The 19,974-nt window shown below is 38.7% G+C and overlaps 1 protein-coding gene and 1 long non-coding RNA gene across 12 annotated transcripts in view; one reads left to right on the top strand and one right to left on the bottom strand.

Moving 5' to 3' along the window:
• Positions 1 to 19,974, top strand: part of NAV2 (neuron navigator 2) — a 541,062-nt gene that overhangs the window by 341,852 nt on the left and 179,236 nt on the right. For all 8 annotated transcript variants that reach the window (XM_079970617.1, XM_079970619.1, XM_079970612.1 and 5 more), the window contains exon 2: positions 12,402 to 12,519. In XM_079970617.1, the coding sequence (XP_079826743.1) occupies positions 12,402 to 12,519 (118 nt within the window). The remainder of the gene's footprint in view (positions 1 to 12,401; positions 12,520 to 19,974) is intronic.
• Positions 1 to 19,974, bottom strand: part of LOC307216294 — a 49,686-nt gene that overhangs the window by 12,114 nt on the left and 17,598 nt on the right. For all 4 annotated transcript variants that reach the window (XR_013839013.1, XR_013839014.1, XR_013839015.1 and 1 more), the window contains exon 2: positions 18,943 to 19,096. This is a non-coding gene — a long non-coding RNA (uncharacterized lncRNA). The remainder of the gene's footprint in view (positions 1 to 18,942; positions 19,097 to 19,974) is intronic.

Below are 19,974 nucleotides of genomic sequence, written 5' to 3' on the forward strand. Positions count from 1 at the left end.
TGTTATTCTGTCATGCTTCCATGAGACATCTAATCACATCAAAAACCACTGCCTATCAAAAACATTTGTTGATTGACCTTTTTAAGTAAATAAATAAACTGGACACTCTGCTGATAAAACTCTGCCTGAATGACTAAACAACAACAACAACACTGTAAAATTAATTGTAATGCTCTGAACAGCTTTAATCACTAGGGAAGTTACCTTATACTTTATCTACTCCTTTGTCACCTTCTCTCTGTCTCTGTCTCTTCCCCTCTCCCTCTCTCTCTCTTTTTCAGTATGCCTTCTAAATAATACGTTGCCAGTATGGGCTAAGCCATTAATGAATGAAATTACTGAATGAAGGCAGAAGTAATTACTCTTCGCAAGCTCTTTCCCATTTCCCACTGGGCAAATTTGGAAATCTGGCAAATTTGAAAAACGTGATACCCTCCTCACCTTCCTCATGGCTCTAGTTTTGTTTTTCAGCAACGATCTTGACAGTTTAAAGAGTTTCAATTTGTAATGACAAAATGTATTTTGACCCAGAAACCTCTAAATAGAACTAGAGCAACCAAGCTGACAGCAGGTTCCCAACAGACAATTAATTTAGAAGGTTATCAGTCAGTAGAAAATTTTTGCTTTTCTTTACATCTGTGAAACAGATGGCCAAATACAAGATTATTTGATTAGATCTTTTATGCCTGTTTGAAATTAATTCAGCACCGTATTATTTGAAAAAACTTGTGTGATATACTTAACACAATCTAACTAAGAAGATTTATGGCAGCATCATTGTTCTTTGATGTGAAATTGGGAAACTCCCAGAACATATTAAATTATGCATCTGGTGACTGCCAAGTATATGAGGTGTGACAATACACCAATATAAATGCTGCCATCTATTGATGTATGATAGCTACTGTTCTTTCAACCATTATCTTATTTTACTCTAATCTGTCATTACAAAGCACTTGCAACAATTACTTGCTCCTCATTGAAGTACTCTAGACCAAACTCTCCAATATAACCTCTCCGCGTGTTTCTGTTTTAAGTTGTTGAGCATCTGACTCTTATTCTGCCAAGATCTACTAGTTACTTTTCTGCTGACCACATAGGACATTTGGCTCATCCTTAAAATGCAGTCCAAAACTGAAAAGTTCTAACTGCACTGCAGTTCATGGGGTAGACCATGCACATTTTCTTGTCCCAATTTATGTTTTCCTTTAAACAATCAATTTATGGACTTCTCTGTGGGTGCATCAACAGAAAGTCTTGCACAAGCCCATTGGAACACATGAAACTTGCTCAGACACAGTTCCTGGCTCCATTTGAAACATGGAGAGAGACTCGGTGGTTTAGACCACAGAGCCACACACGTCCCGTTATGGAGAGACACTACCTTCTTGTAACCCAAGCTTGCTTGAATTTCATACCTAAATGGTACACACATTGCAACAGTCTCTAGTCTTTGCTTTCCAAATCAAAGGATAGGAGCATGACAGTTTGACTGTTTATTTTATGAAGGAACTCAGTAACGCTTTACAGCTGTTTTAACTGCTTCATGAAAAGTAAATAAATTGATCTGCCCACATGAGTCTGAATTAATTCCCTCTTTAGAAACGTTCTAGAGGCTTTTCCCCAACTTCCTAAATGGGTGAGGAATATTTTACAAAAATATAATGCGTTTTGCAGAGGACACAATATACTCTGGCTATCAACAACTGAAGTGGCTACTTTCTTTACTCTTAGGTAGCATCGTTTTGCTGTCACTGGGAAATATCTGATTCTAAGCAAGAAAGTTCTGCTGTTCTGCTGATAGTTACAAGTATTTGAGAGGGCAGAGTAGAGTAAGGTGGTTTATATTTTGGAAAAGAGGACAAAAGCAATCTGATTATACAGTATTTACAAAATATATGAACTTCTAGAGCTAGAAGGCCCAACCAGTCCCATCTTCTGCACTAAAGCAAAATGATGTCTCTACAATATATGCTATTTATACCTTAAGGCTAGACCAGCTCAGCTGAAAGCACTGGCAGCAAATTTCACCAGGATCAGAACCAGTTACCAGCTCAGGGGCTTATAAATACTCAACTCCTTTTTGAGGAAATCACTAAGGAGACCCTGAATTCTTCTTTGGATTGGATTCAAATCTGAGCTGGAGAAGAATTTCTTACATCCCATCTAGCCTTCCAATCCCAAAATGGAGAATGACAAGGAAGGAAGTGGGTTGGGGGGTACAACTTTCTAAAGTTGTATTGACATGTTTGTTTCCAACCTGGTACATTTTCTGAGCCACTGGAACACAAATCCCAGGAGAATTTCCCCATTTTCCTTTGATACAGATCCCCCAGGACTTGAGTTGACAAATCCTGATGCCACAGGTCAGTGAGTCTTATTGGGGGATGGAGTTGAACCAGACTCCAATCCTTCATAAGCCTCACTGCCTGCTAAGGTTTTATTGGCTACAGACTTCTGCTTTAACAGGATAACATTGATTTTGAAATGCTTTTGTGCTCCCTATTCTTTGAAGCTACAGTCTAAACAGATAGAGACAGATAGCAAGAAATGTGGTGGCTGGTTTTGTCGGACTGTCTTGAAGTACAGAGTACTAATTTCAGATTGAAACATTTCTTCAGGTACGGTATAATGTTGCCTCCCCCTTTCTTCTTCGAAACATGCATTCCTCGGGGAGCAAGGGGGCTGTGTGAGGGAGTTAGATTGTGCACCAGGCTGTGATTGCTGAGGCAGAAGGGATCTATCCTGATTAAGAGGGAATTTCCTGTCTCTTTTAAGGACAGCTATAAAGAACTTTCCCATTGAGAAGGGGAAGTAAGAGAACTATAGAAGAGAAAAATGAGGATGAAGTATTATAGAAAGGGTGGGTGAAAACAGGTGGGAGGGTAGCCGTATCAACTGACATTCTGTTGCAATATCAAATACCTCTTATTTAGCAGCAGGCATTCAGCTGGAAATATTTGATGGCAGTATGAACTTGAGTTGGTGGGATTTCAAATGCAATTCCTGTCCTCACTGTATTGCAATGTAAGGTAGATAAATGGAGGACTACATGCCCAAAACAAAGGACACCTGCTTACAAACTGTGTAGTAGAGCAATGCGAAACTAATATATGTATGCTATTTAATGGAACTCAAAGCCATACAATCAAACTGTCTAGGGAGAAAATGAAAATTCCAGTTATATTTTTAAGCATTTACATTATTTAAAACATTGTGAGCTGTAGAAGTTTTGTACCATTACAGGGCCTATCTTTTGCTTTTCCAAGTACAGAGTAGTGTTTATGAATGGGTATTGCAAACTTTCTTTTCATATCTCAACAGTACATTCTGTAGAATTCATCTCCACTGAATCTTGTTTCCGTCAGTTCAGTCAAACTTGTGTTGCACAACATGATAAAATTTCCTCTGCTGTGCTCCTATTAGAATACAGTATCTGAGAGACTCTACAATGAATTGAGCTTCATTAAGTTCAGCTACAATAAAATTAATGGAAATTTTTCTATTTCCTCCAGTGGAAGTTGGACAGTGTCTCTAATTGAGCACACTCGTAAAGTGCAAAAAGGGTGGCATCTTATTGTGTCTTTGGGCTTTGCTCATGCAACAGGGCTTCATCTTCCACTCCTCCCTCCTGTAACCTCTACGTTCCTCCTCAATCTGTGCTCTAGAGTATGGGGGACCTCCAGAACAGATTGGGAAGGAGAGGAAGAGGAAGTTCCATTCCATGAGCAGAAGTTCACCAATGTGATGTTGAATATCATCCAAGATGTTAGAGAACGAGTTACGACTTGAAGATGGCAATATGCCATCTTTTTGGTAATACAACATAGGCACATCCCCAGATCAAAGTTCTATATACATTTCAACTTCTTTTGTCTGCTCACAGTTAGATGAACATTTCAGAAATAAGGGACTTTTGGTGTTTGGTTTTAATACTTTTGTTGTTGTCATGTTCTGAAAAAATGGCCTGCTCTAGTCCATCTTCACATAATTAGTAGGATTTGTAACTCCCACTTGGGTGGGGCTAGTGAGACAGTTGTCTTAAATTGCGCAAAAGCTGAATTATTGCCTTTAAAGACACAGGTACAGTGGTACCTCGGGTTAAGTACTTAATTCGTTCTGGAGGTCCGTTCTTAACCTGAAACTGTTCTTAACCTGAAGCACCACTTTAGCTAATGGAGCCTCCTGCTGCTGCTGCACTGCTGGAGCACGATTTCTGTTCTTATCCTGAAGCAAAGTTCTTAACCCGAGGTAACATTTCTGGGTTAGTGGGGTCTGTAACCTGAAGCATATGTAACCTGAAGCGTATGTAACCCAAGGTACCACTGTACTTATGTTGTTTCAATGTAAAACAATTGTGAGCTGTGCTAGTTTAATATATCTAATCTGTGCATGCCACCACCCCATTAAAATCAAAGGCAAATAACTGATCATTGGTACACTATTGGATATAACAACTTCATGTACTTCTTAATGTAATATCTTGGGGCTGGCATGTGCTGTGCTGTTTCACAGCTATGAAATGTTTACCAGCCTTGGATATAATTTCTCCTCAAAACAGTAGGTGTTTCATGTATTGTTTTGGTGCCTGTTGAAGACATTCTTATTTAGAAAAGCCTAACCAGATGCTTAGAACATTTGTACAAGTTTTCATTTGTTTAGATTGCAGTTTTAACCTTTTGGATTTTTAAATTATAGTTGTAATTTTTTTAGTGGAAATTATTATTTTAGCTTTTTTGTAAAAAAATCGCTTTGAGGTTTTTTCCTACAATCAAGCAGTATATAAATGTTATGAAATGATAGAATAATGATATTTTAAAAGGTGCTCAGGATTATGCAGAAGAAGACTGAAAAGAAAAGGAGGCAGTGACAGGTTATGGGGGCTGAGAGACATGTATGAGCTGTGTCAGGGTGGGTGTACTAATGCAGCAAACATTCCTGTGTAAGAATATCTGATCAGGGTGCATTCATGACCTCCACTAAAATTAACTACTGAGGCTTCACATGCCAGCATATATTTCACCCTCCACTGTACATCCTTTGACAAAGAAGAGCAGGCAGCATTGTAAATGGATATTCTACCTTCATTTTAAATATTATGCCAATAAGTATGAATTTCCGGGTCCCAGCTTGTGAGCGAAGTAAATTTTCCTATGATCACTATAAAAGAGTAAGCAGTTCGTAGCTTGGTTTTGTTCTCATTACTGTGGTGTTAGCCTGAGGTTGATGTTGTCTGTTTGAGATTCTGAAATTCAGTTTCCATGTTTATTGTGAATTCCTGTCTGTGACCTTTTTCAGATAAGTTTTTCAGATTTGTTTGTTTGTTTTAAAGGAGTAATACCTGAGGACTCTAAAGCCAGCTTAATGCATGCAAGCTGTATTGTAAGGGAATTATGTGAGAAGAGGCTTCCAGGGCCAGCCCTACCATTAGGCAGAGGGAGGCAGCTGCTTCAGGCAGCTGATTTGGGGCATTGAGAAATGTCACATATTGTTAGTTATTTAATTGCTGGTGGTGGTTGTATCTTTACAGTGGGAATGGCATTTGTGGAATTTTCTGCCTCAGATGTCAAAATAACTTGGCTGGCTTTGATTATTACCATGTACCTTGATGTAAAGGGAAGCACTATTTATTTTGCCTCATCCTGCTAAATGTCTTGCACTGGCTCTGTGGTCAGAAAAAAATCATTTTCTGAAGGCAGAAAAAATCCTTCAGGCAGTTAAAAGTATTGCTGCTACTCACCCAAGGCATGTGTTCCACCAATACAGACAGGTTTCTATTTCTGATACCCTTTAAAAATAAAAATAAAAATAAAAGATGATTGCATGCACATATGCCCAGAAGTGCTTATTCTGATAGTGAAGAATGCTACACATATTTGAGTTGCACTTTTACTATAACAAATACAACCAGCATATAGCAAGAATAAGTACACTGTTAAATATCATAAAGTTTTAAAGGAACTCAAATTCCTAGGAGGCAAAAAAGATATAATTTTTAAAATTAAGATTTAAAAAGGGGTAACTGCTATCTCTTTACACTAACACCCATGCTTCATAAGCCTGTGCAAGGAAGGCAATTGCAGAGTCAAATAAATCAATGAGGTATATCAATAAAGTACCTGGTTTGTGGGAAGAGGAGGATGCCCAGGCAGTAGTCTTGAGTATTAAGAATAATGGAAATACATACAAGAGTCCTATTTTGCTGAGGACAGAAGTTAAGACCCAAGATGCATTGCAGTAAGGAAGTTCACATTTCTGAACTGTGTTAAAGTGTTTGGAATAATTTTTGGTTTCATAACCACACATTTGCACAGAAGTTTGGAATTAGTTCAGAGGTGAATCTAATACCTTCATATGTATTGGGATATTTTGCCCAAATGCCTAGAAATGTTATGCTGACTTCTGGGAGTGGCTTGGGGGTAACACAACCAGTGCAATTTTATCATAAGTTTTTGCCAGTGTTTCTGTATGACAAAAACGGTTAGACTGTAAATTATGCAAGCCTATATCATTTTTTGAAGCATGGCAATACTGTCACTTGGCTTCTCCCCCCCCCCAAGTTTAATTAGAAGTGTATTAGTTAAGTAAGTTTAAATAAATGTTAAAAATTAAGAACTAATCAAAAAATTGTAGCACAGTTACTTGTTATATTGTTATTCCATCAATCCTCAGCGGTTGTCTTCTTTGCTCATGTGGGAGAGGACACTTAGTATGGGGAAAGTCTCCTAATGGAATTTCAGAAGAAGGGGCCCATCCCTTCGTTCCCCAGATGACTTGTTCTCTTTGTGAAAGTGGAACAAGCTCTGGCAGGGGGTTAAGAGGAATCCTGGATTGTGCTCCTAGCCCCGGAGAAGACAACTTTCCCTCACAGAAGGTGTCTTTCTCTCACGTAGAGCAAACACACTCAAAAGAACAGAATTCCCACCTCTCCCCTTCCTGTTTTTCTTCACAGCAACCCTGTGAAGCAGGTTAGGCTGCAAGGTAGTGATTGGCCCAAGATCACTCAATGAACTTCATCATGCCTGTGTGAGAATTTGATATACCATCCAACACTGGCATACCACGTCCTAATCCAACACTTTAAGCACTACATTACTCAACTAAGAGGCCAACAGAGAGATCATTGACGTTAAAATATGATTCAGCAGCAAGGTATTCAAAAGCAAAAGTACCAGTTGACAATACTTTAAAATAGGAGTCAAGTAACTGGAAGTTCCTAAGCCAAGTTCAGCCCCATGGGGATTATTTAGCACCAACTGAGAGTGAAAAGAGTTGAGACAAGCGTGGCATCTTGTAGCTTCAGAATTTGATGGCAACAGGGAGTGGGAGTTTAAGGCAGAGGCATCTTCTCTCACTCCCAATTTAAAATTACCCTTTAGGTAAATTAAGTTTTGACCAGGGCTGTGTTTTACACTTTATTTTGCACTTGGGATTGTGACAAACAGGAAATGTGAATGTTCCTGTGAGGATCACCTCAGAGTGCTGATGCTAAGTTTAAGCATAGTGTGAATCTCAATAGTCCCTTGTGGTTTTAGATAGCACCATGAGAGGCACTGCATTTTAACACATGCTTTTCTTTTCTTTTGCGGGGCTTTTTTATGTGAGTAACCTTGTCAGCCATCAAGGAGCGGAGCACACTCTTTAGTCAGTTCTAATTATGGTATTTGGTATCAAAAATACAGTGCTCAGCTGTTACTGTGGTATCTCCTTGAGTCATACTCATGAGTGTCTGATTCACACACATCTCTTCAAAGGAAAATGTTCAGAGGGACAGCAGAAGAAAATGCATTTCATTGTTAGTAATTGGCAATGAGAAGCAAAGTCAGGAACACAGGCATTTCATTACAGAAAGTAGTTGTGTGTGACAAATAAAAATTTCCAAGGGAGCTTCCAAATGCACATTTGTTCTGCACTTATGTATTTATAAGCCATTCTTATTTGTTCTTGATTTATTTTTTAATTAAAAATATTTATAACGCTGCCCTCATCTGTATGATCAAAGACAAAAGAATAGCTTGCTGGATGAGACCAAATGCCCATCTATTTCAGCATCCTGTTCTCATAGTGGAAAACTAGATATCTGTGACAAGTTTGCAAGCAGGACCTGAGAACTCTCCCCTTCTGTGCTTTCCAGCAGCAGCTATTCAGGTGCATAATAGCCTGAAAGTGGAGGCAGAGCATAGCCATCATGACTTGTAGCAGTTCATAGCTTTATCCTCCATGAGTTTGTCTAATCCATTTTTAAAGCTACCCACACTGGCAGCCATCATTACCTCTCATAGAAGCAGAATCCATATTTTAACCATGCACTCTGTGAAGAAATACTTTCTTGCGTCTGCTCTGAATCTTCCAGCATCTAGCTTCACTGAATGTCCACAAGTTCTAGAAAGATGAAGAAAAGCTTCTGTCTATCCTCTGCCTCCTTACCTGTATTATTTTATACATTTCTGTCATCCTGCCTCTTACTCACCTTTTCTCTAAAATGAAAAGTCCCAGTGACTAGGATCCCAGTGGAGGTTTACTCAAGTGAAACCATGGTTTGGTAGGTTTCTTTCCCCACCCCACCCCTTCTCTCGTCAAGTAAAGCATATTTCCTGAGCGGGCCTCTTGCTCATTTATCATGTCACTCTTTTAAGCTTTTAAGAAATTGAAGTTCAGCTCAGCGCTTGATTAATGAGTTTGTCAGCTTGATGAAACTAAGGGTAAATAAATGTGCTTACTTTTTAACAAAATTTCCATGGGAACTTTTGTGCCCATGATAGAAGAGTCTTTTGTCTACTGAATAAATCCAGTTCACCTGTCATAACCAGTTTATTGTTCTGGGCCCTCCAAAAGTTGTGGGTGTGTGACAGTCAAAGTATTTGACAAGGCCACATGTTTGACAGCCACCCTTACATATTTTCCCCAACTTGTGCCTTTAAGCTTCCGAATTTTAGAATATAGTGGTGTCCTTAGGTCTTACTCTTGTTTTCTTACAGGCAGTGTCCTGTTTATATTGACTTTATGACATCATCTGTCAGAACTTTGATTGCTCTGTCTTTAGTCTTTCAGCAGTGAACTGAAAAATGCTGGGTTATATTTGGAAAAACAATATTGACCTGGCACATCCCTAATTCAAACCCAGAGTATGAAAAGGGTGTGCGTGGAACTCTTTTTCACATATAGCTCTTTCATCATTTATGTGTTAGAGGCAACTGTTGTGATTTAATAGCAGTTTTTTAAAATTCATGAATCCATGTTTTTAGCATCATTTGAAAAAAATCTACAGGGAACAGAAGGTCCATATTGGATGGCAGCAATCATGCAGAATGAGAGGCAGGGGGTTCAATTCTGAACAGCCAGAATTGGAGCATAAGTAAAGTATTGTCCTTTCTTGCCAATTATAGCTCCTCTCCCCAAGTACTTCTCCATCCCTACCCTCCCACCCCCGCCAGCCTAAGTCACTTTCATTATCCGAGGAACAAGGGAAACATTAAAGGTGCCTTTTGCTGAGCCAGACCACTAGTCTACAGCAGGTGCAGGGTACCTTTGGCTATCCATAATTTGTTGAATTACAACTCCCATCATTCCTGGTCATTGGCCATGCTTGTTGGGTGTGATGGGAGTTATAGTTCAGCAACATCTAGCTCTCCAGGATTTCAGACAGGAGTCTACTCTAGTCTTAACTAGAAATTCCAGGGATTGAATCTGGAAGGCATGGAACAGCAAAGACAGATGCTCTATCAATGAGCTACAGCCCTACATGAAAGCTTGACTGGGATGGAGGAAAGCACTTGAGGTGGTAGACAGAAACTATGGGAAGAGTAAGCTAGAGGTAGAAACTGCCGCTCTCAAATCTTGCTTGTCCTTTGCTGGCAAGGCACTTGCTTTGCCTTCAGAATGTCACAGTTTTAATTTCTTGCATATCCAGTTAAAAGAATCTCTGGTAGAAGAACTGGAGAAAGTCTGGACTTGAGACTTTGGACTGCACTGCCAGTCATGAGTGGACAGTTCCAGGGTTGATGAACTCATGGTTTGATTCATTATAACACTTTTTCAGAACTCTGTGCAATGCTTCACAGTTTTTGCCTAGATTCAGTTACTTAATGTCTTGTTAAAAATTGATGTGTAGATTGTTTTTGTTGTTATAAACAGTAATAAGCATAATCTTCCCAGTTCTGTCACTGTGTATATCTATTTGTTGATCTATTCAGCCACTTGAACTTGTCAATTGCAATGCAGATTTTGACTGGTTTATCAATGGACAATGAGGAAATGCTGGGCATCACATTATGCTATCTTCTGCAATAACTGAGCTAGGGCTAGATTGGTGAAATTCCTAGGGTCTTGCAAAACTGGAGGAAAGCTGCAAACTCAAGCAATCTCTTGCCTGTATTCTGCAATGCTTCCATAATTAGTTTAATGTATGCAAGAAGACCTTGCAATTCATGTAAAGTAAGGTGTTGCTGCTTAAAATGAGCTACGTTCTTGGTAATTTAGCATTCATAGAATTGTGCTGTAAAGCAAAAACACAGGCAAAATCTCTTCCTTCCACTACAAATAATTCTATTAGATTCAAATATGCATATGGTCGAATAATTTTGTCTTCAGCAAATGGATGGTATTAATAACAATTCCCATTTTCAAATGTGTCAAGATGTAGCTTTCCCCCTGTCCTTTTCTAGACTGTATCAGCTCATATCTAAACTATTTTCTTTTTGGCTGATATGCTGAGCATTCGGTGTCTATCTGAGTTTGTAACTAAATAAAAAAGTTGTTCATTGTAATTCTATCAACTGCTTTATTAGTAGCAGTTTTTTTAGTATTGCATTTAGTTAATCTTTCCAGTGCATTAAAGAACTAGGTTTCCAAGAGTGATGTAAAACTGATATGACAAGAGGATGGTTTGCATGAAGGGGGTGGGGGCGGCTTTGATTAAAAATATGAAAATAATAGCAGTGACAAAATGAAATGACCTGCTAAACATCATTCATCCTGTCTGCCTAGATCTGATGAATTACTGTTATTTGGACAGCATTTTCCAATGAATTCTTTGATGTCATTTTAAATGTTCCAAAGCACATTTTACCATTACATGCAGATAGTTGCCAGTGTATCCATGCAACACTGGATTTAGGGTGGTGCTGGTGGTTCCCCCTACCCAGGGTGCCAAGACAAGGGGGCACAGAATGGAAGGCGAGAAGAAGGAGGACATGAAAATAATAAATATTGGGGGCACCAAATTTTGAAATGCTCAGGGTGCCATATAACCACAGTCTGCCCCCTGCCACATGGTTCTTTCTGGGGTGTAAAGATGGCTGACTTTTTCTTTGAAGAATTGTGTTTAAACACAATATTCTTTCTTGACTAAAAAAGCTTGTTCCCTAAGAATGTTTTTGCAACATGCAATACAACTCTGCAATGATCAAATATCTTGTCTCTGGTCTATATGTGCTTTTGCATTCTTAAAAATAATGCAAGCCAATGTCTTATATTTTATGTGTTGGATAGAATTACCATACAAAGGTTATTCAGGTTATGTCACCAATTAGTGCAGTACTATCAGCCATATCTTTAATACATAGAATATTTTTTTAAAAAATGGAGTATAACTTGGATATGAATGTTATCAAAGTAGGAACTTTTCCAATTTCTTTCTGAAGTCCTTACATAGAAAAATTGCAAAGTATATTCAGGATTAATATATAAATCCTTTAGAAACAATATTAGGCGTTACCAGTGAAGATATCCATAGATATATGAGGATATTTTAGGATGAATGGGATATATGTTTCACAAATCTAATTTGGGATACCAGCTTTGGAACTGTGAGCTGGTAATGTGTAAGGAGAATGTTTCACATGTAAAGTGAATAGCAATATCATTTAGGTTTTTTGCTATCTGCATCCAAAAAGAATCTAGCAATTTAAATAAACCCAATTGATTTAAAAATACTGTGGATCATTTACAGAATTTTTTTTAATGTAAAAATATTTAACGTTTGCTGCAAAAAATATGCTTCAGCTCTTTCAGTACTAGGACATTGAATTCTTTAGCATAAATAGAGAAATTCAGCCCAGTCTCTCTTGCAGACTGTTTAGTTCCATGTCTGATAACCCATTCAGGCTTTAGCATGTTTAGAAGCTTTCTTTAGTTTCCTCCAGCTCTGATGTCAAATTTCTCTATACAAGAAAGACCTGCTATAATAAGCTGAATACTTGATTAGCACAATGCCTTGAATTTTAATGTTGCTAACTTTGTTTCAATCAGCTCAGGGAAAAAGAAGAGAAACGTTATAGTCCAGGGATTGCAAACCTTGGTGGTTGGCTTTAGCTAGTTTGCTTGATAAAATTATGGTTTAAAAAGCCAATTAGACAATGTGATTAATACGTATCTTTTAATCCCCTCTCTGCTTTTTACAGATTTATACAGACTGGGCCAATCACTATCTAGCAAAATCTGGTCATAAACGTTTGATAAAAGATCTGCAACAAGATGTGACTGACGGAGTTTTACTGGCTGAAATCATCCAGGTAGTAGGTAAGTAAGTTTGCCTTTTGTTATATCACAGCCACAATCATCTCATCAAGAGCATTTTTTCTGTGAAAAAGCAAATATGTTTAATGAAATATTTTTGTGCTGCTTTGCAGGGCCAAAACAGCCCTTTAAAGGCAGTGCACACATAAAATCATAGCACAATAGCTTAGAAAGTCAGATAAGCGTTCATAATAATAATTATCTGAAAAAAATCTTTCTAAAAATCATATAGATATAGATAGTGCTATGGGCATGCATGCTGTAATTATTAGTTGGATTTTTAAAAGAATCATGGGAATGGTTTGTGGTAATTATTTGTTGCTGAAAAGATCTGTCAAAGCAGTATATCATGCACACAACTAAAGCCAAAAAGAAGCTGATGACAAACTTTATAATAGTCACATTGGATTTTTAAATAACTGCTACTGAGCATTCCATTTTTTATTATTTCCTCTTTTCTTTTTGATTAATATTGAAATAATTGATGAGTTAGCTAGCTGTCTGCTGTAGTTTTGGCTTCAGAAGTGGGTATTAGATGGTAGTGTTTATGCACAGAGTTCTTAACATTTCTATTCTGGATTGTGAAATTGCTTTGAGATGCTTCATAAGAGGCAATTCATATATTATATTATTATTATTATTATTATTATTATTATTATTATTTCAGTTTTACAAAAAATAAACTTAAATCTGAGATTTAAATATGAATCAAAGTAGAGATCTAAGTGCAAGAACTAGCAGATCCTTGAAAATACTGTAAGTTTCTAATGTTACAATCCTATACAGTTGCCTGGGGATGTCCCATTGAATTCAGTGGCACAACTGAGCAGACATGCATAGGATTGCACTCTTAAGTTATGGTTCACAAATTCAAGTTCATCACTTGGTAATTACACCTTCAATCACAGAATCAATATAAGATAGAAATTTCATATCACTTCAAATACAAAGTTTTTTCCTCATAGAGTCAGGGCCAAAGTAGCTGTTATACTTGATGCTATGGTTGTTCTTTTTCTTAAATTAATTGCAGCAGTGGTGATTGTTTGTTTGGTTTTGAGATTGCAGCATGCAGGGAATGGAAGTTTATCCTTTGTCTCCCTTGCTGTCCCCCCCCCCAAAAAAGAAATCCCCCCTGTCCAGCTATGAGTTTTAGTAAAAAGATGAAGAAGTAGTTCTTATTAACAGTGATGGAAACTAATGGATCACCACAGTGCTCTCTCTGTTGGGCTTCCCTTGCATTTGACCCAAAAACTGGTGTTATTGCAGAATGCTGCAGCACAGCTGTTGACAGGAGTGAGACCTTGTGAGCATATAATTCCTGCACTCAGAAATCTGCACTGTTTGCTGATTGGTCACTAGGTCAAGTTCAAGGTGCTAATATAGTATTTAAACTCCTTAATAGTTTGGGACTAGTTTACCTGCAAGATATTTTCAGACTCAACCACTCTGAACTGCAGATCTGCAATGTTACAGATACCACATGATACTCATTCTGTATTTGTAAGAAATCAGCTTTTTAGCATGACAGCACCAAAACATTGGAACTCCCTGCCTGTTGACGCCAGGAAGACACACCAGCTCTTTTCAGTGCCTGCCAACAACATTTTTATTTAAGCAAGTCTATGCAGACTTGGGACACGAGTGGCACTGTGGTGTAAACCACTGAGCCTTGGCCTTGCTGATCAGACAGTCGGCAGGTTGAATCCCCATGATGGGGTGAGCTCCTATTCTTCAGTTCCAGCTCCTGCCAACCTAGGAGTTCGAAAGCATGTCAAAGTGCAAGTAGATAAATAGACACTGCTCCGCTGGGAAGGTAAACGGCGTTTCCATGCGCTGCTCTGGTTTTGCCAGAAGCAGCTTAGTCATGCGGGCCACATGTCTGTGGACAAATGCCAGCTCCCTCGGCCAGTAAAGCGAGATGAGCGCCATAACCCCAGAGTTGTTCGCAACTGGACTTAACTGTCAGGGGTCTGTACCTTTATACCTTTTTTATGCAGACATACAGAATATTGACATGTTTTAATCAGGTTTTTTGGCTCATTATTGATTGTCAATATTTTTGAAGGTTTAAAATTGTTACTTTTAACTGTTTTTATTGATAATTTCGTTGTTTTATTTTTTCTGCAAACCACTTTTGAGTGTTTTTTAAAACAATCAAGTGGTATATAATTTTAATGAAATAAATAGAACTTTTTTTTACTATAACCCATAGCTGTCCAGAGTAGATTTTCTTGGGGAACTGGGGGGAGATAAACCTCCTCTCTGTGGATGCTGTGATCTTGATAACAATCAGGGATTCTCTACAGCTGTAATTAATTTAAGAAAAGCAAGACACTTAACTGCTTGCTATGCACTCAGCATACTGTGTTGTTTTTGAGCCTCAGTTTGTACATGCAGCTTCCAGTCTGCCTATATGAGGAGCACAGTGAGCAACTCTAGAGAAATCAAATGATGTACTTGGTTGCATAAACCAGCCCTCACTTGTTTGTTAAATAGCATGGGCCTCGTTAACCTTGAAGATTATTGCAACTGAATAAGCTGGGTATATTTATTTTCTCAGTACTGTGGTGATAAAAGCTCCATATGTTGCTGGCATCATCAGCTCAGGTTGCGATCTGCAGAAACTAGGGATGTACTGCAGCACTGGAGTGTTTCCTGCTCTTCTTCCACTTTTGCCAGTTTGTCAAGTTAATTATTTCCTTTAGTGATCCAGCCATATGGTCTTGTTGCCCACATGGATGAAATAGCAGTGAGCTGAACACTCAAGAAGTCCATTAGCACAAATTAGAATGAACAAGAGAAGAACTTTGACATTTGACATTTTCTGCCAAAAGCACTAAAAGTGACATAGTGGGTCTTCACTAGCGAGAGGCTTCAGGGGTGGTCCATCTTTGACCTCATTCACTTCTTTTTTCTCACATTGCCTGGACATGGGTGACATATATGCAATTTCATCAACATCCATTGTGCTTTAGCTAGTCTGTTCCTTCCACCAACAACTTTTTAATATATTCATATCTGATTAATTTACACATTCCAAACCCAATTTTAAATGTTAACCCCAAAATTTAAGCACACACAAAAATACAGATACACATTGTCAAAAGAAGACTTTAAAATGAGAATCTCAGCAGTATTTTCTGGTTTTTAACTTCCTCCTAAATGATCTAGAGTTAGAGATGATCAATGAAGCCGCCAGAACCCCAAAAATGGGGTTCTGAGGTACACCAAATGCTCTTGTCATACTAAATGAATGAGCATTAAAATGGCAGCTGTAATTCAATGCAGGCAAGAGTAAAGTGATGCATATTGGGGGGTGGGGGGGAATCCTAACTTCACAAATAGGTTATTGGATTCTAAACTGATGGGGACTGACCAGGAATGAGGTGTTGGGCTCATAGTGCATAGCTTGATGAAGATGACAACCCACAGCTGTGGCAGCTGTGAAAAAGGTGAATCCCAGGTTAGTGATAATTAGAAAAGGAACTTAAAATAAAACTGCTAAGGTCAGCAGTTCGAATCCGTGCAGCAGGGTAAGCTCCCATTGCTTTGTCCCAGCTCCCGCCAACCTAGCAGTCTGAAGGCAAAGCAGCACAGGAGATAAATAGGGACTGCTGCAGTGGGAAGGTAAATGGCATTTCTGAGCACTCTGGCACTCATCACAGTGTTCCGTGCACTGGCCACGTGACCCGGGAAAACTGTCTGCTCCCTCAGCCTGAAAGTGAACCTAATAATCAAATTTGACTGGACTTAACCATCCAGGGGTCCTTTACCTTTACCTGCTGTTATACAAATCTATGGTGTGACTAAACGTTGAACACGGTGTACAATTCTTGTTTCCTAACTTCAACAGGAATATTGCACTGCCTGCAGAGGACTCTGTTTCAGCTAATGCATCAGTTCCCGAACTCAACTAGCAGGGCATACCAGGAGCTGCCCAGGGTCCTGATTTGCTTTGCCTTCCACCAAACCAGACCTGGAATGGAAGAGGCTCTGGTATTCATTACCATGTATCCCCAAGGGCCCCAGTCCCAGCAGAACAGGATAGAATGTAGAAGAAATTTACCACTTACTGTTAAATGAACATAAAGCAAAAGCACAGCCTCACATGGGTTTTCATTCATCATAATTCCATAACCCCTGCACCTATCTTTCTGAAATTTTGGAAGTTACTAACATAGGGTTACATGTGCTATATATGCCATTTTCATAAAAAGTGCCCCCAGAATCACATATGGGTTAGGTATGAAAATCCACTTCCCCAAGACTTTTGCATAAAAACCCTTTTGCCTGAAATTTAGCAAGCTTCATCCCTTCAGAAGGGGTTGCTATGTCTGCAAATTCCATCCAATTCTTCCTATAACTTTTCTGTTATAAGTTTCACTTTAAAAACAAACTCTCAAACTGTAAATTTTGACACCAAAAAACCTCCTACACATATTTATATGCAATTTGGCAGCCTCATTAACTCAGAAACTGTTCCTGTTCCTGAAAAGTTCACCTAATTCTGAAAAGAAAGTAAAAAGGTTTCCCCTTGTGTATTTCTTCATGTTAGTCAATGCATATACATCTGAAACCTTTGATTTTCTAAAGCAAGGCTTCAGACCCAAGGCCAAGCAAGTGGTACTCAAAGCTGTCTGAGGTGTTTGTGAACTGACCCATTTTCCAAAACAGAATGCAAACCAAATCTTGCCTTCCATGCAGACCAATAGTTTTTACCCATGAAAAATATAACAAAGACAGGAAAGAAAGTTGTATATTTTCTGGTCCCGGGTCTGGGAAGATTCCACCACCACCCATTTCCATTAAAAAGAAAACTCATCTTTAAGCACACCTGCTCCTATTTTAATCTCTCAATTTGACACTAAAAAATTGTAGTCATTTGTATCCCATATACTAGCTGTAGGCAAAGTGAATATCATTGTCACATCTGAGGTGATAATATGCACCTATAGTGATTGTGATCACAGTTTCAGTATAGCTAATGAAATGGAAGCTACAACATCACAACTCATCCAGAAAGATAACCCCAGAGCTCTAGATATTTTGGTCTGGACTGGAGAAATACCAGGAGAGAGAGCTGGAGAGCAGGGTGAAATAGGCATTTAGAGGCTGCTCCTCTCTTTATGCAATTTCACTTATGCATGTCGGGGCCCAGAACATAACCCCCACCTGTATATATGAACATGACCTAAAATACCATGGGTTACTTAGTGGTGATGGTGGTATGTGTTTGTGTGTGTTGCCTTTTTTCTTGCTACAAATGTGGTTTGTCTGGAATTTTCTTGCTACAGACAAACATGGTTTGTCTGGAATTTGTTCTGGAGTCTGGCAAAGGTACTTTGCAATACTTAATCCATTGTTTTAAGGCAATCTGAAGAGGGAAAATATACTTGTTTGCTGCCAGTTTTGTGATGAATGGAAAGAAGAGTGAACAGCTTAATTCTTGTTCAAGTTTCTTGGGGAGGAGGGGGTGTTATCCTGTCTCTAGTATTGTTATTCTTTTAAAAAAGACAATCAGAACTGTTTTGTTTTTCTTGGACAATTCTACGATGACTAGAGACATGCAAGGATTAAACTGGCAGGGGCAGCACGAACATAAACTTTCAGTATGTCTTCATATTTTCCAAGATTTTGAGAAGACTGCTATTGACTCGCTACTGTATGTTCCATGTTCACCAACATCCTTAGTACTGTTGCACTTAATACCAGTCAAAATTACCACTTAGAACCTTTTCACACATGACCCTAAAGTCATATTTTAGCTCTTCTGTAAATGAATGTTGTTAATAGGCAATGGAAAGACTCAGTCCACAATAAAACCTGGATTGGAACATCTCCAGATTCTGATATACTAGAGCTTGTGGAAAACTTGAAGTGGATTTTTAATCAGTACAGAAAAGATCCACTTTCATACAGACTGCATATTGGGGGGAAAATAAGAAGAAAACTATAAAGCAAATTTGCTTTTAATGTGAATGAAATGTATAATGCAGCTCTTTATGAATGAGGGCACTTTATAAAGAAGCAAAATGACCTCCAGAAGAATATAAGAACTGTGTAGATGGGTCAGAACAGCATGACAAATCTCTTGCTCAAGCTATATCTCCCAAGTCAGCAGGCAGTTTATGCAAGTGTGTGCGCGCGTACGTGTGCACGCACACACACACACACACACACACACACACACACACACACTTCCAGGACTTGCCAGAGTCATAATCATTTTGGAAGAAATTCACTGGAATGAGCATTTTTTTAAAAGACCCTAACACACCCTATTAGTGTGATTATCATTTTGAATTGTGAACACCCAAAAGACAGCTTTCAGCTGCTACCACATCTCAAAGCCATCAGCATGCGTTATCATCAAGCTTTGCTGAGACCAGCAGGGGAGCATTAATCATGGCTCATATGCAGCAGTACCTCTTGTGTGAGTTTCCAGGTCCTACACTGCACAGCTCATGTCCCCCCCCCCTTTCTTTTTGTGAGAGGAGAGCCATGGTTTTGACTGCCTGGTCTTAGTGCTTTCACTACTCGTACTCCATCCTCTCACTCCTTTGGATTTCACCCCCGACTCCTACATGGGAAAGGAACAGATTGAACACGACATTAGTGTTTGAAAGCCCCTCCTTTCATGGCATATGGTTGTATTTTATGATTGAAGGGAAGTGGAGAACATGGTAGTCTGATAAAACTTTCTGCTAACTATGGATAGACACCCTCCTACATGTACTTATCTAGTTGTGAATATGGTATGATCCATGCAAAAGCAGGACCAAGCAAGGTTCATCCTACCTACAGAAAGCCTGCAAAATGCTGCTGGCAGATGTAAGGGATTTTGTTTGCTGGTGACTTTTCATTTCTATATATAAGTTTGGAGAAACCAGCAGCTGCCCAGCAAAGCTATTTCAGGAATACTTCGCTGTCGCTTATAGCATAGAGGAGATGTTGCCATATACATTTAATACTCTGTGTCTCCATGTAGAAGCTAGTAGTCTTGGAATGTGCCTGTCACCAAAGAGTTGAAGAAAAGCACTCTTTTAGGCTGCCTTCCAGTTTTTGATCCGCTCAGTGTACGAGAAGCAAAAGTTAGGCCAATCCACAGTCTGCTTTAATGTGGAGTTAAGCCATTTAATTTGCTCTTTTGACATGAGGAAGAAAGAAGCCATAATTCATCTTCTGAGAATGTTTGGAATGAGAACTTAAAAAGACCATTATTTTTGTTAAGGCATGTTTTCACCCAGTTGCCATATTTATGTATGTGTAGTATGTAGTATAGTGGGAGAAAACAGAAATATTGTTTGCGAATGTAGATATTTCTGCCATGCAATTATTTTGTTCTTGTTATGCTAAAGAGCTGATGCACAGAGATCTGTTTAATATCTGTATGCTATGCTGCTTAAACTGATAGTTTTTTGCCCTAAAAGTAGGGGACTAGTGTGTTCTACTGGATGA

The sequence above is a fragment of the Podarcis cretensis genome (assembly GCF_951804945.1).
Source record: "Podarcis cretensis genome assembly, chromosome: 1".
Classification (NCBI taxonomy): Eukaryota; Metazoa; Chordata; class Lepidosauria; order Squamata; family Lacertidae; genus Podarcis; species Podarcis cretensis.